The sequence below is a fragment of the Hippocampus zosterae genome, chromosome 16 (assembly GCF_025434085.1).
Source record: "Hippocampus zosterae strain Florida chromosome 16, ASM2543408v3, whole genome shotgun sequence".
NCBI lineage: Eukaryota > Metazoa > Chordata > Actinopteri > Syngnathiformes > Syngnathidae > Hippocampus > Hippocampus zosterae.
In genome coordinates, this window is record NC_067466.1 from 8,665,302 (window position 1) to 8,680,512 (window position 15,211).

Here is a 15,211-nt window from a genome sequence, read left to right on the forward strand (position 1 = left end):
CGTATCGCGCTTTCATCTGGAACGCTATTATTCCAGGGTACCGAAAAATCCCAGGTACTATGAAAGCAACTGACTTTATTCTAAGGATGACTCGACAAGTACCCTAAACATGGCATGAGCACAATTGTACTTGAATTCAATATGGAAATGAACTGTCGTCATCAGGTTACTGAAACAATTAAAGGGATCAGCAACCTACACTTGGGCTCATTATTCTGATTAATTGTAAAAGCACAATTTTCATCATGGGCGTTTTGATTTTGACAAAAATGGAGACGTCACATAAAAGTGAGCAAGGGGATAAATTCCACTGTAAAGCTGAGGGTGAAATAGATGGAAGTAGATCCTGTATTTGAATGCTTGACTTAATCTTCTACCATAATGCATCTCTTTCCAGGATCATCAAAGCATATCTGAAAGAAGGCCTTATCATTCCTAAGCTTACTAAATATGAATCATAAACCCCTGCAGTGATATAGCAGGAAGTCTGGCAATAACTTTCAGTTCTTCAGCAAAGTCTGAGATCTGTTTAAGACTTCCTTTCTGCGGGGCGGCTTACCAAAAAAATAATAATCATCATCATCATCATCATCATAAAAAAAATAAATCAATGTTGTTTTTGTGAATTTCAATTAGTTGGGCTGAAGTACATTGCCTGTCATTGCTTGTGAGGATAAGTGGAGCAGGAAATGGATGGATGCATGGATGGTTTGCATTTGTTCAGATTGGGGCCGCTTCAATTTGTGGTCGTGTGACGCCCTCATGTGGCTTGTGGTGCTGTACACTGAAACACAACCTCACAACATCACATGAAGATGACAGCATCAATATTTTACATTTATTTTTTTGAGGATTATTTCCACAGGATTGAAAGGACAGTCAACTTTCGTTGTCGTAGAGACCGTGGTAACACATATAATTATGAAACAGTATGACAACAAGAGACTATAAGACCACAGGGATAACCTTGATGACGACAAAGACCTGAAAACATGGAAAAACAATTCACATCTGCCTTGTTAAGAGCTACACAGCACTTCAAACTAGCACAAGAATACCAAAATAGACATATATTACTTTTTTTCATTGTGTAGAGAGGGAAGAGGCATATACTATGATTAAAATACGTGTATGTTGTTATCCAACCCGTCTACACTTCAATTTGGCAGTGCAATTAGGTCTCTTTTTAAGGCAACAATAGGAGAGCACCGTAGATGCCACCACAGGAGTTACAGGCAGGTAGTTTCAAAGGCCACAAATAGCCTCCCAGTATGTTACAAATATATCCGAGGGGAAGACGAATCACTACAGCTTGGGGTCAAAGATTGCAGGTTAAGATCCTCAATTGGGTTCCTGAGCATAAAAAGGAAATATAGAGCAGCTAATCATGAAGCAGAAACTAAGCAGGTATTTCATGATTAATCTCAAGATTTAATCTTCATAAAAGGATTTAATCAAAAGTAATGTTTTAAATAACATCTGTATCATAAATAACCACGGTATACTTTATCCTAAATCTGCAGATTAAAGACTTGTCACAGAAAAGCCTTTGGAACGTCCACATGATCTTTGCATAGTTAATTGATTTGATGCAAGTAAGAGCACAAAAAAAATAAAACCATTGAGAAGAAGATGGAATCGGTTATGTGGGGGGAAAAAAGTGCAAAAGATATATACAAATAGTTGCGGTGGCACGCATGCTCACTCGAAATCCGTTTTGTTTTTTTATGCTTTTCTAATGGCACTTGCCACCAAAGTTTCTCGCCTAGTGGTAACAAATGCCTGCTGTTTTTCGTAATAGGCTGCCTCATTAATAAACGTGGGATAAACAGTGCCGGTGCCTTGGTAGGGGATGGTCTTCCCATCAAATGTTTGGAACATTGGGTCACCCGGGTTCAGTGGTTCCCAGTCGCAGTCCTACAACAAAAACAATCGCAGCACAGCAACGGGGTGAGGTGACTTGAGTGTGTGGCTCAATGTAACAATATACTGTTTTCACAACAAACACCAAGTTCGCATTTCCTATTTTGCCATAGGTTTTTTTTTTGTTCTTCTTACCTGTAGATTGGGATGGACCATGGCGATAATGTTTCCATTGGCATCTCTGGGGTAGTCAACGCTCTCTGAAACCCGGAAAACTTCCACAGTGCAGGACGGAAATTCCATGCCTAAAGGACACAGAGCAAACCATATTCTTAACATGACAAGAGCCTCTTTATTCAATTAATTAATAAAAATGGCATCATAAATAAGGCCTCACAGGCTTAGGCCTTATTTATGACTGTATCTTTATTTATTGACTGTATCATGCCGATTACGATGCCTCAAGGGGATTTTACTTTGCACACCGCACAGGGAAGAAGTCAGAATGAAAGGGCGCACAGACGGTGCTTCGCACCATGACCTTACTTAAGGGGAGGGTTAATGCTGTACCTCGACGGTAGTTCAGAAGCACACTGACATTTGTAACTCAAAGTACTTTACGGATTCAAGTCATTACCACCAGCCAGGCCTCACCAGGATCATCAAAGGTTGTTCCATGCCCAATTTTTGTTTGTTTTAAGGTCACTCATCTTAATTTCCAGTTGCATTGGCTGTCCAATATAGTACCAGCATTTTTTTTTGTGGGGCCAATCCCTTCAATTAGGATATGACGACAAGCATAAACAAATGCTCCATCGTGAGTGGTAAAAAAACACGAGAGAACCGCGGGTCAGTTGCAATGTTACCACAATAGGTCAAACCCAAACTGGTTTTATGACTACGGGGGAATAAAAAGGAAAGCGAGGCTAATAAAAACTCCTCATAGCTGCTAATGTGCATCTCAAAAGTCAACATTGCCAAAGCATTACATTTTACTCCATATGAAAAACAGGGAAAAGTTTTGAAAAAAAAACAAAAAACAATTGAAGCGATGTAATAAATCCAAATGCTTTTTAAGTGGCACTTTGTACACCTGACAAATTCTTTCTTCATGCGGCTCAGCTTCAGAGAGCAGGAACATTGATTCATCACCAAGTCACAACATTCAAAGTGCCAATGTGGACTGGGGACAGATGATTACCACACCATTGGCACTAAAGCCGGAAGTTGAGCGGCTCCAAACAAGCACGCTATTGAACAGAAGCCCAGTTTGAGAAAAAGCAACAGACTGCGGAGCTGCGACTCACACTTGGCTTACATGGCTTGTTAACAAAAAAGGGCTGGGAAATGGTTCCCTCACTGCAAGTAAACACTGTACGAGCTGTACCATGCCGGGGGATCGCCACCGAGCTAGTTTAGAGGCCCTTGTGCAGGTACACGTGGGTGAATTGGTGATTCACCCAGGGGCAACTTGTCATCTCTCATTGTGCGTCTTGTTAGACTAGGAGGCATGCAGATGGAAAAAATAGACTGCTTATTATGTAATTGCATAACAATTTATGAACAGCAAAACTAAACTTAACAATCGTACAAGTTGACCCAGAAGAACCTGCTATCAGGAGGTCATTCGTCATATACTACATTTCCTCGCTTGATTACGGGAAACATCAACAATCAATTAAATCACAGGTGTCAAAGTCAAGGCCTGGGGGGCAGATCCGGCCTGCAAGGTCATTTTATGTGGCCCGCGAAAGCAACTTCATGTGTGTCAACTTGCTAAAATCTGTACTGAAAATGTGTAATAAATAATGTTGAGATTTTGCTAACCTGTTTACACTTACGTAATAATTGAAAAAACTATTAGAGTCGACTTGACTTATTTCAAAGTTGGTAGTCTATTAATTTGTTGCGTACAAGTAATCATTTTGTGGTTTCACTGTCATAATGGAACCTCCGAGGGAAGACGTAACTCCAAATTGGCCCGTGATTAGAATGAGTTTGACACCCCTGAATTAAGTGGATTAAATGTTTTTTTTTTACAATTTCTTTTTTAGGGTATTTTTGGCTTTTACCTCATGAATAAATAAAAATAAGGGGCGTGCAATTGATGATGATGATTGTTATTACTATACAGCGGTTCCTAAAGTGGACAGCTATTCAAATGTTATTTTCTCTTATATTAATTAATCTCAACAGTTGTGCATCAGCCACTACAATGGACCCTTATGTGTGTTGCCATTCACTGCCATTATTTTTTTTCATGCCTAAAGACTAATAAAAACATTTGAGAAAAAAAAATCCCGATGTACAGTAGGTTATGTTTACTTGTGCATGAAGGGCGTTAAAGGGTGAACCCTGAGACTCAGGACGGCGATGCAATGTTTGTCTTACCTTCGTTAAACAAATCGATGAAGTCCAAGGCATGTTTCAGCATGACCCTCATAGCTTCAAATATGTTACTTCTCAAAACGCCTTGAGGCTGAGGACCCACTTCCAAGCCTAAAACAAAAATTACTACGATTGTGGCTTCTCTTCCCGCTTTTACAAGCGCATAGCTGCTTGCGTCTGAGAGACTCACCGACGGGATGTTTCGCGACGGAGCGGGAAGTGGAATACTTCAGAAGGGGATGTTCGTTCAGTAAAACGAGACAACTGGCGGGGGCGAAGGCTCTCTGCAACACACCCAAAAAATATTATTTAAAAAATACGTTGTAAAATGGAACACATAGGACCGGTACAAAAAACGTGGGAAATGAGGAAAACGGCACCCAAACCCAAGGCCCAAGGGTCAGATTCGGCCCGCCACCTCATTTTATGTGGCACACGAAAGCTAGTTTTGTGGTTAATTTTGTAAAACATACTTACTATGTCCGTGTAACGTATTACAAAACAAACTGAAATAACACATTGAATGTAATGGTCACTTTAAACTTTTACACTGTATCATATTATTTTAAAATCTGTCCATCTGTGGATCTTCTGGGGTCCCCAGCTCCCCAATCCATGAAACCTAGTGACGCCCCTGAGAGTAACTAATGTCTCATCGGGCCAAGTAATAACTAATGACATAACCTCGTTTGTTTGTTTAAGACCTAAAGGAGAAGTGAAACCGCTGACTAAATCTCTTTGTCGAGACTTTGAGACAGTAATACATATTAACTCTTTAACACCGAGTGGCCTCAAGTCATCTTGAGGCGCCACCTTTGAAGCTTAAATATATATATATAGTATATATATGTATTTATTTCGCAAACCTTGATGTAGTTCATCATCTGCAGATTGAAGTGATCTTTGGAATTCTCCAGAATGAGAGTGCAGCCCATGTTGGACGTGGTGTTGTGGAGATCAAAAATGACATCGTAGGCCTCCGGGCTTCCTTTAGGCCCAAATAGCCTGTTGATCTCCTGAGCTCTCTGCACCTCGTACGGCAACTCCTTGCCCCCTGAAGCGCTGAAGTACACACATCATTAATACACTATTATTGACAGCATTTGCATTTGGTGCAAGTTGACACTTGCACTTCATTATGCCGCACATACACTGCAGGGAAACGAAGCAAGGCAGCCAAAAGCTACACAATGGTTTTCGCAATCAAGGAAAGTAATTCCATTTTTGTAAATGGATGATCCTGAAAAACACTAAGAGCCCTGCAAGCAGTGAATCAAATAATGTGACAAACAATGTCGAAACCCAGACGATGACAGCCCACGGCCTGTTCTGACTTGCATACAAATTCTGGTTTTCGTCGGCATCGTGGGAACGCAAATCTGTTGTAAAATGAGGAGCCCCTGCACAACATTCTTCATTCCACAACAACTCAAACATGGGATGCGCCACACATCGAGGGTGGTTCTGTTTATCCAACTCCATTATGTCAGGCTCGTTGGCTATCACCAGTTTGTCAGTCTGGATGTGGAAGTCCCTCAGAATCTTGGCATGGTTGTTCTCATAATTGGCACCAATGTTCAGGTACACTGTACCTTCTACCTGGTTATTCTGCGCCATGTATGCCTGCCAGTATCTTACACCCGGCTATAATATGCTGCAACATCTCTGCGGCTTCTTTGCACAGCCTGCACCTGGGGTCCTGTCTGACGTTGAGCTTGTTTTTAGGTCCTGTTCCTGTGCTACCATGATTAGTGCCTCCATGCCGTCTTTTTTTGCCCAACCTTTTCCAGCCACTGGTATGTTTTCTCAATGTCAGCCACTTTCTCAATTTGTCAGGGGTCCATGCCATGCTGGGGCTTATCTTTCCATGACAGTCCATCTGGCTCCTTCTCCTTAATGGCCCTCTGTTGCTTGAGGCATGTACTCAGAATGTTGTCTATGGGTTCGATGTACTTTTGAAGGCCTGCTGTTTCCTCACGGATCGTGCTCATGACACTCACTCGTCCAGTTTTAATTCGGAAACCCAAGCTTATAAAGTATGAGCTGTATGGGACGGTGGCCTTCCTGTATGAAATGTATTCCTCGCCTCTGTGGTACAGTACTGTATGTGCTCCTTACGAAGCATGTTCGGACGCCCCCTGCTGTTTATTTTTGTCTCGCTTATCTCTTTTAATGTATTTCAAAATGCCACCACGTCTAGGACGTTCTGTAAATTACTGTACAACAGCATCTCTCCCGCCCATATTGTCTCTGCGTGCACACATCTGCACTTTGTATCTCTATTTTCAGTGATGACCTGCTTTTGTCCAGGGTTCCCGTGCATGGGCACACAAGCAGAGTGGCTGTTGATGAGCTGTGAAAGCGCATAGTCGAAAACAAAAAAATGAATTTGAAGTTGTCAGTCTATTTCGGATTTTTTAAAAATGCATCTCAGGTTGTTTTTAGCAAGAAGCTAAGCTTCTTATGTTGGCTTCTGGAGAAACATCAAAGTGTTTCTAAACTTGAAGATCAAAGTGAGTGCGTTGGAGCCCATCCTGGGGCGAGAGGCGAGGCACGAGGTCATTACATTTAATGAAAATAAACAAAATAACTAAAACTAGAATTGAAAAAAAAATAATTTAAATTGTGTTTTCTTTAAAAAAAACGACCTGGATTTAACATTTGCGCTTATCAAGTCAAAACTACACTTACAGCGAAAAAGTGTTTTGCCTGTTATTTTTGTCAATTCATTTCACATGAGCTTTCAGGGTTGATTGTAAATGGTTTTATTTCAGCTCGGCCCTGTGTGCCTGTGGCTAGGTTAAGTGGGCTAAGATAATTGCCTGCCACTGTGGGGACCCCAGTTCTATAGTCTACCCCCCACCCCAACATCCCTCGGACATCGAGCTGACATGCAGTAGAGCAAGACAGTGATTCCCTAGCGCTGAAGTAACCCAAGAGTCCAGTATGTGCTACTAACAGTGTCTGTTTGCTGTGTCCATTACTGTGATGGCTCAGAACAGAAGTCAAATTTCATGTGTATGTGATGATATGATATTGGTTATTCTATTTACCTGCCCATGCATCCATCTAACAGTTTTTTTAAATGTTGCATACGACATATTTAAAAAAACTGATACTAAAACTAAAAACAAACTAAAAGGAGACATGGGGGGGGTGAAAAAACAATTAACAAAGCCGTTCTGAAAACTGAACTGGAAAACCCCAAATCAAAACAAAAACAACAATAAGTTTTAAAAATCCCAGACTGTGAAACACTAGTAAATGTTCGCAACCTCCATGGGTTTAATGTACATTTTAGTCTTTCACTAACCTAGCATGCATGTTTTTGAAAGGTATGGTGAACCCGAAGTACAAGCGCATGCAAACTCCAAGAGACTCAAACCTTGAACCTTAGAATAACGAGGCACAAGTTCAACTAGAACTAAATGGGGCACAAGTTAACGATTAGTTCAGCGTGCTCCTCTACTTTTGATGAATCCTTTGGAGCAGATAACTCTTGAGGGCACTCCCTCTCTCTCCCCTGAGGAATGTAATTTCATCTGTGCTGTATGTTGCGCATGTAGCACATTTGACAATAAAGTTGACTTGACTTGTAGGAAACAGAACATGAACAACGGCATCAGTAACACCACTCGGGGATGTCATTTCGTGATAATACTTTGGGAAACCTCGGGCGGGAGGTTGTGGGGTTTGTGATGTTGTTACCCAACCACGTTAGTCTGATGTTGCATGCTCTCTTGACTGCGTGTGCCAGCTAGGCTTTGCATAAGACTTCAATTCCGCAATAGTGCACACGAAGAGGAGCGCATTTAAGGACACTGTGAATAGGGGATGATTAATGGGGACGGTCGTTTTAAAATGTTTTGCAGCTCGGTCACGTTTTGCTCACGTTTCTGTGCTGACTGCCGGTCAGCTGAGGACCCGGAGGCGGGCCTCCCTCTCTGTCTCTGACCAGACTTGGATATTATTGATGCTGGAAGATGGAAACATTGCGTGGCACAACACTCTAATCTAGGCGATCTTGTCCATGCCTCAATCTGATTAAAGTCCATTCTGTGGGTTATCTAATTCGGTTGATAATAACGCATCACGTCGTTTTAATAGAGCTCCCCTTGCATTTACGTTATTGCATGTGAGCATTGCAATTCACTAACAATAAACATCACATGGATGTTGAACGTGTGACCATTATTCGCAGGCTTTTCATAAACAGGAAGAGAGTTCGAACTAGACAGTTTGGAGCATCCAATAATTTCGAGCCGCGTTTTACCTGAGGTTTTCTGGAGTGAAAGCTCGGTTGAGGTCCGTGTCCACGTATCTGGCGCATTTCTCCACAGCCCTGGGGTTGGTGATGAAAGGTTTAGTGTCGACAGTCTTCCTTTGGATCTCGGCGCCGTTTTTCATCCACAGGTTAACGAGCGTCACACCGGACATCTCGTTCCCGTGAGTCCCACCGAAGATCGCCACTCTCCGGGCCTCGTTGAAACGCGCGCTGATGTTGTAGAAGGAAGACATAGCTGGATAAATTGGGACGAAGTGAGTGGTCTTCGCGAGCTCAGAAAAAACAAGAAAAGTTTCCAGCCGGAGCTTGGCACTTCTCAGCGTTTTTTTTAAACGCTGGCTGTGGTTCTGCGCTTGCGTATGATGGTCGGATGCTCATTGGTATCTGCCGCCCCGAACGACATAATATCCATCTGAACTGCAGTTCGGAACACCCCGCCTCACCAATGTAAGGTGGAAAATATTCCAGAAGACATATGCCACTAATACATTTCCGGAGAAGTCCTTTCAAAATAAGAGAGTACGACGCTGTACAGTTAAGGACATGACAGAACGAAAGGACGTTACATCCTCTGATTCCCTTCATCTTAAAGCTACATCACACTCGACAAAAATACTATTATGTCGTGCGTACACGTATTTCTACTATATATTGTTGTACAATGTTTATATCCATTGTTCTTGCTTTCAATCAATATAAAACAACAAAAGAAAAAGAAAAAAGGGAATGCTGTTGGCGTAAAAGCTCTAAAACTGACGTCACCAGCGCTAGTTCTAATAATCTTGGTGAAAGAATTGACAGCGTGAAGGGGCCAAAATATAAAAGCAACTTACAACCACAATTCTCATACTTTTAAGATTTCAGGACTGTAAATAGCCAGACAATAATTAAATTTGTGTCACATTTTGGTGATAAAGTCTCTGAAAATGTTTTACCTATAAAGGGGGGGACAGTATTAAATATTAACCTGAGGAATGAGCTTCTGCAAAGCTTTACTTGTAAACATTGCAGCAGCAATTGCCATAAAACTGTGCAGCTTGCGGTTTTTGAAGGGACACTTTCCAAATCCCTTTTCAATAGCTGGCAGCAGCCACTTTTCTTTTTTTTTTTTGGGTGCAGGAACCCAGAATGACATCATCATTATTGATCCATCCACATTTCAGTGTTTGTTTTCATTTGGGGTCGGCGGTGAGCTGGAGCCTGATCCAGCTCCGGGGTTTTGATCGTTTTTGCTTTTTTTTTTTTTTTACATTATAGTTACATTTTATTTCATCTTTCATCTTGAATTTTTATTTTTAAACTCAGTCGGTTTTAATTCATTTTAGAGCAGATTTTTTGGGTTTTAAATTATTTTTTTCATTCAATTTAGTACCCTACTAAAAAAACACACACACACGGCAATAGCTTGGACCTTGTACTGTATATTTACTGTATGTGTGGTGTATTTTTTTGGGGGGGGGAGGGGTTAACCATTGATCATACAATACAATACAATACATTCTGATTTATATAGCGCTTTCACAACAGCGGCAGCTGTAACAAAGCGCTTTACAAAACAGTTAACAAGTAAAGTAAGTAAAATAATAAACACAACACATAACATAAAACACAAACAGTCGTGCAGTCCTAACCACTTTTCCGTCACACGCTTTGTTGTTTGAAGCGGTTTGAGATGAAAGAGGAGAGAATCAAAGTGTCCTTTAACCAGTGGATCAGAGACGTCATGCTCAAAATGAGCACACGTCGGCTACAAGCTAAGTTTCAAAGTCAACAAGAAGCTGTAGCATCCATTGGCGAAAAAAGAGATTGGTTCACTTCTCCTGTCCCATGGAAATCCACTTCAATTCCAAGCGGCGACTCACGGTTCCAAATACGCATCGGTGCTCTTCGCCAACGCTCCTCTCTCCTCATCCTCAACTTCAGCGGCCATCCATCCAGCCGCACCGACGCCAACTGTCCAACAGCGCTGACATAGCCACTGAACAAATCGGGGTTGTGAAAAATGCTGCCCATTACTGGCGCAAAAAACACAAGCGCCCCAGGTCTGTCCAGCACCGACAGTCAATGGCGCCGACATTCGTCCCAATCAAAATCTGTGCTGGTACAGGCGTGCTGCCGAGAAGGCGCAACCACCAAGCACAGATACTGCTCCTTTGACGAATGTTGTGGCCAAAAAGCGCTGAAAACAGTCCATATCAGGTCCACACGATCAAACAACAAACAACATGTGACAAAACAAAAGACAAAAACAGCAAAAAAGAACAAAAAAGCAAGGCTCTTGAAGAGCACTTGCCGAAGGCTGCCTACTCGGGCGCCATCTTGGGAAAAATCTTGGTCTCATGTTTCATAAACTGAAAATACAGTACATGATTACAGATAACCACAATGCACACGTTAATGATACTGAACATATACGCATATTCTATGTACCATTGGCATTTGTTGAAGGTGAGTTTATTTTTGAATGGCATTGAATCCATACCAATCAAAACGATCAATATTGGGGAGAACCCCCCCTCCCCCACCACATTTAAAAGAAACCCTCTCGTTAACGATACAGATGGCGTGTGAGGCCACTCTTTTTGTGCTTCTTTTTCTTGACACTATCTGATGGGGACAATTGAAACAGGGAATCAGTCTCTGATGTCACAGGGGTGAGATTGGGTGTGAGTGAATGTCTGTCGTTCTTTCTCTTTTTGTGTTGAACGCCGTCATCACACATCAAGTCCTCCTCAAGTTCAGCCTTACTTGTAAGCAGTTTTTCTCTCTCCTTCTTCTTCTTCTTCCTCCTCTTCCTGTCTTTTAAATAATTTACTGTGTCATCTTCGGCCATATCCGGTGCTTCCTCATCTTCGGGCATGCCCGGTGCTTCATTAGACGTAGCATCGTCAGCATGATGAGCTTGATTAAGTGGTAAATTGAGCTCTCCGAATTGCGCTTGATCTTTCGGCTTCTTCTTTACCTGGCCCTCATCGGGTTTCAAAAACGCAGAACCAGCTGTGCTTTCGTTTCTCTCCACAAGAGTCACAACTTGACTGTCTGGACGCTTCTTTTTACTTTCCGAGACCACCTTAACGGGCAAAGCAGAGTGAGACGATGCGCCCACAAAATCTTCTGTGCTGCGGTGGCCGGACGACTTTTTCTTTCTCTTTTTCTTGAGCGCATGGTGTAATTCTGCCTCTAAAGCAGCACTGCTTTCCTCCACATCAGCATCAAGGAAGGAAGAGGTCCGATCGTTTTTGTTGGCCAGTCCACACACAAACTCGTCGATTGGTGGGATCGTTGTGCGTGATTTTTTTTTCTTCTTTTTCTTGCTAACCGGTTGCACGTCGTTGTCGTCACTTCTTTTGAATGTGTCTCCTCCCTCAGATAGACAGGAAGACATCTTTTCTTCACTTTTATCACCAACGTCATCTTCAGGAAACTTGTTACATTGTCTTTTTGCAGTTTTTTGAGAAGCTGCAAGAGTGTCTAGAGTCCTTGGTTCCTGATGCGATTTCTTTTTTTTCTTCTTTTTCAACTGCCTCTCATCACTGAGAGGTTCGCTGACTACACAGGAGTCGTCTTCAACCTCTCTTAGCTTGTTTTTCTCTGTCAGCTCATCTCGACTGAGGGAAGACTTGGCATCTTCTTGTACGCTGTGGTCAAGCTCCAAGTTAACCAGCACTTCTTGTCTCTTATTTTCTTTCATTTTTACCGAGGCGACGACGCTGGCTTCTGCGTTATCATCTTCTGTCGGCTGAGTGTTTGTAACATGTGAAAAATTGGACATTTTGTTTCCATGAAGAACCAGCTCATCATAAGCCTGTGGTGCTTGTGCAGTGTCATCTGTGCATTCCAAGGTTATGGGTGTTGCAGTCGTGGGTGTAGTTTCCGCATCAACAGGTTCTGCTGCGTCTTCGGGGAAAAGAGTCCTCTTGCGTCTCAGTGTTCGGGTTTGCACCAACTTGATTCTGAGTGGTTCATCGTTTTTGTCTTTCGCCAAAGCCATACTGGACGTGGGCACCTCACTTGATATTTGATCTGTTTTCTCCCTTTCTTGAGTAACGGCTCCTTCTTCCTCCTCATGTTGCTTGGTACTTGGTAGTGGTGTGTGCCAGGCTTGCTGCCACTTGATTTTGGATTTTGCCAGAAAACGTTTTTTTTCCTGCAACATAAAACATACAAGTTATTGATTCAATTATTCATTTTTAGGGTCCAGTACATATTTGAAAACACAAAAGAACTGCAAGCATAGAGCACATAAACAATTGGCGAGTCTATTTCTGAGGGCCTTGGCGTGAGTTGTTTTCATCAACAGCTCCCGCATCAGTGCGTGCATTGTCTTTATGCATTTCAGTTGTCAGATTGAAAAGTGCATCATTAACTTTGGCTCTCCTTTCCCACATTCAAGGGCATTCCAGTAACTATACTGTAAAACTACCCCAAAATAATTAGCTTAACATTGGTGATATAGCATGAAAGCACTTTAACTGGAACCTCTAAGTTTAGACACGGTATATTCAGGAATGTCTATCAAAACAACTTTTCCCACAGTAAATGAAAAATAATCAGTCCAATCATGAAACTGTCAGTGTGATAAAACCTTTGTCAACAAAACAGGATTCTTTTTCTTCACAGTAATACGAGTGTACAAATGAGGCAAGTAATGTGAATAAAACAAAACAATTCGAATTTTGTCATGACAGTAAAAAAAAAAGTTGAAAAACGTTTTGATATTTGTATTTGACACATGGTGTCAAATACAAAAAACATGAAAACATAAATTGTCAAATGTGTGCGTGTTTAATGTCTGAATCTTACATGGTTGTACATTTTCATCACATTAATTCCCTCCATCATTTTCGTTGAGAGTGACAGTTTGCTTACCACCACTTTGATGTCTTCGTCACCAGATTTGTCTTCTCCTTCATCTCTGCAAGAGTTCAGATATATGTTTGCAATTGTACTTAAACAAAACCATTAATGCCACAATTGCTTTCATTCAAATCATTTACAAAATAAACGTAACACTGGTCAGGTTCTCAACATGGAAAATAAAGCACATATTGTGAAAATGTGTTAATATCTGTACAGTACTTAGCTATCGCTTCATTTTTGCCAAAATAATCCAGTCGCTCGGAAGTGCAATGACAAACTGAAGTCGGCCCTCCTAATTGGGAATATGACTAATGGCAAGTTAATGAATAACAAAAATGACCGAGTATAATTGATGACTACATGTAATAATGTAAAGAAACTCACTCCGTCAAGGGCAATATGTCCTCATCATCTTGGTCAACTGTTGGTTGACCTTCATATAAATCCTCTGCTCGCTGCCACAACTCGACACATTTAAAGAAGCCCCCCATCACATTATTCTGGAAACAGAAAAAAAATAAAATAAAATACTTCAAATATTAAGACAAATATACGACCCTGAATGATCCTTACATGAAATTTTAGATTCTGTTTGCTGGTTAAATTTGTGCATCTGGACTTCCATTTCCTTTCCGTGAGAAAAGAGAAGTTGTATTTTGGGAGTGTTATCTTTCTTTTCTTTCTCTTCTTTCTGCTTGTCTCATGGTCAGCGGCATCACTCTGAGAGGACGAAATGTCCCCCTCACTGTCCTCCAGCTCGGTGGTAAAAGAGTGTCGTGATGATTTCCGGCGTCTGACTGTTCTCATGGGCTGAGGCACAGGCAACTGTGTTATAAATAGGCTGTCCCCCGAGTCACTGTAAAGAAATCACAAATTCACATATAAGGATGCTGCTAAGGAAGTTGTGTCCTTAAGATGAGGTCAGGGTCAATAATGCAAAGCAGAGTTCACTAGTGCAATGAGAGAGAAGCTATGTTTTTCAAGATCTGAGTCTTCGTTTCGGCAATGTATTGCTTTCACTTGTGAGTGCAAACTATGAGTGGGTGCAAACTAATAGTCACTGGTGAATATTTTTTATCCTCTGTATTGCTTCCACACTGAGAAGCCAAGTACAGTCTACCCGCCTATCTGTGGTAAACACCCCAAGTGTTCAAGGCACACATACCAGAATGAACAGAAAACTGTTACAAAGGAGAAAGTGTAACAAAATAATGTTATAGTGCGATTTTCTCATGAAAATAAAATGCCCCGCCCCTCCCCCCCAAAAAACACAAACGAATTAAGACATTTATATTCATTTCAGTGTGGAAAGAAGCATCTAAGGCATCGCTGTATACACTTTTTTATGATATTTTGGTTTGGTTACGTGCCGTGCATGTTGCTAAATATGTTTACCTGTCGACTTCAGGGGGCACTTCAGGTTTTCCATTTTGGCTACTCGGTCCCGCCGAGCGCTCGAGGTACTGCGATATTTTCTTCACATAATCGGGAGGAGACCTTTCCAGGACGATGTGACCTGCTGATATTTCGTCAGTCAGGGCGTCAGACTGAGTTAAACCAACATTATTGTGTGTCTCTGACATTTTGGGCTATGTTTAGATCGTTAGTTGGTCCTGAATCTAATTTATTTCGGAAACTGCTGGATGTTCATAATAGTCGGCATTCAAATAATAGCTAAATTATGACGACCTTTCGTTTATACTACTCAAACAATGGGACAGAGCGTTTCCGATTAGTACATTTTACGGACAGTACGCGTGCTTCCGGACAAACACGGAAGTAGTTTGAGCGCCATCATGTGACTTCCTTAACAAT

General features: G+C 41.6%; 2 protein-coding genes across 2 annotated transcripts; both read right to left on the minus strand.

The window, feature by feature from the left end:
• Nucleotides 1–824: 824 nt before the first annotated feature.
• Nucleotides 825–9,041, minus strand: aspa (aspartoacylase). The gene is made up of 6 exons (XM_052047960.1): nt 8,525–9,041; nt 5,118–5,313; nt 4,442–4,535; nt 4,255–4,362; nt 2,059–2,168; nt 825–1,917 (listed from the first exon to the last, which is right to left on the minus strand). The coding sequence occupies exons 1-6, from the start codon at nt 8,767–8,769 to the stop codon at nt 1,726–1,728; spliced, it is 945 nt and encodes a 314-aa protein (XP_051903920.1). The 5' UTR covers nt 8,770–9,041; the 3' UTR covers nt 825–1,725.
• A 1,932-nt stretch (nt 9,042–10,973) lies between these two features.
• Nucleotides 10,974–15,187, minus strand: pho (phoenix). The gene is made up of 5 exons (XM_052047826.1): nt 14,792–15,187; nt 13,970–14,252; nt 13,781–13,896; nt 13,406–13,451; nt 10,974–12,683 (listed from the first exon to the last, which is right to left on the minus strand). The coding sequence occupies exons 1-5, from the start codon at nt 14,977–14,979 to the stop codon at nt 11,085–11,087; spliced, it is 2,232 nt and encodes a 743-aa protein (XP_051903786.1). The 5' UTR covers nt 14,980–15,187; the 3' UTR covers nt 10,974–11,084.
• Nucleotides 15,188–15,211: the final 24 nt, after the last annotated feature.

Bases quoted from the DNA above. Each gene is read 5' to 3' on its own strand.
- aspa (XM_052047960.1), bottom strand. From the start codon at position 8,769: ATGTCTTCCTTCTACAACATCAGCGCGCGTTTCAACGAGGCCCGGAGA. The intron at 5,314-8,524 runs GTAAAACGCGGC...TGTGTACTTCAG, and splicing joins TTCACTCCAGAAAACCTCAG to CGCTTCAGGGGGCAAGGAGT. The intron at 4,363-4,441 runs GTGAGTCTCTCA...TTTTTGTTTTAG, and splicing joins CGTCGCGAAACATCCCGTCG to GCTTGGAAGTGGGTCCTCAG.
- pho (XM_052047826.1), bottom strand. From the start codon at position 14,979: ATGTCAGAGACACACAATAATGTTGGTTTAACTCAGTCTGACGCCCTG. The intron at 14,253-14,791 runs GTAAACATATTT...ATTTCTTTACAG, and splicing joins GTGCCCCCTGAAGTCGACAG to TGACTCGGGGGACAGCCTAT. The intron at 13,897-13,969 runs GTAAGGATCATT...TTCTGTTTCCAG, and splicing joins AACAGAATCTAAAATTTCAT to AATAATGTGATGGGGGGCTT.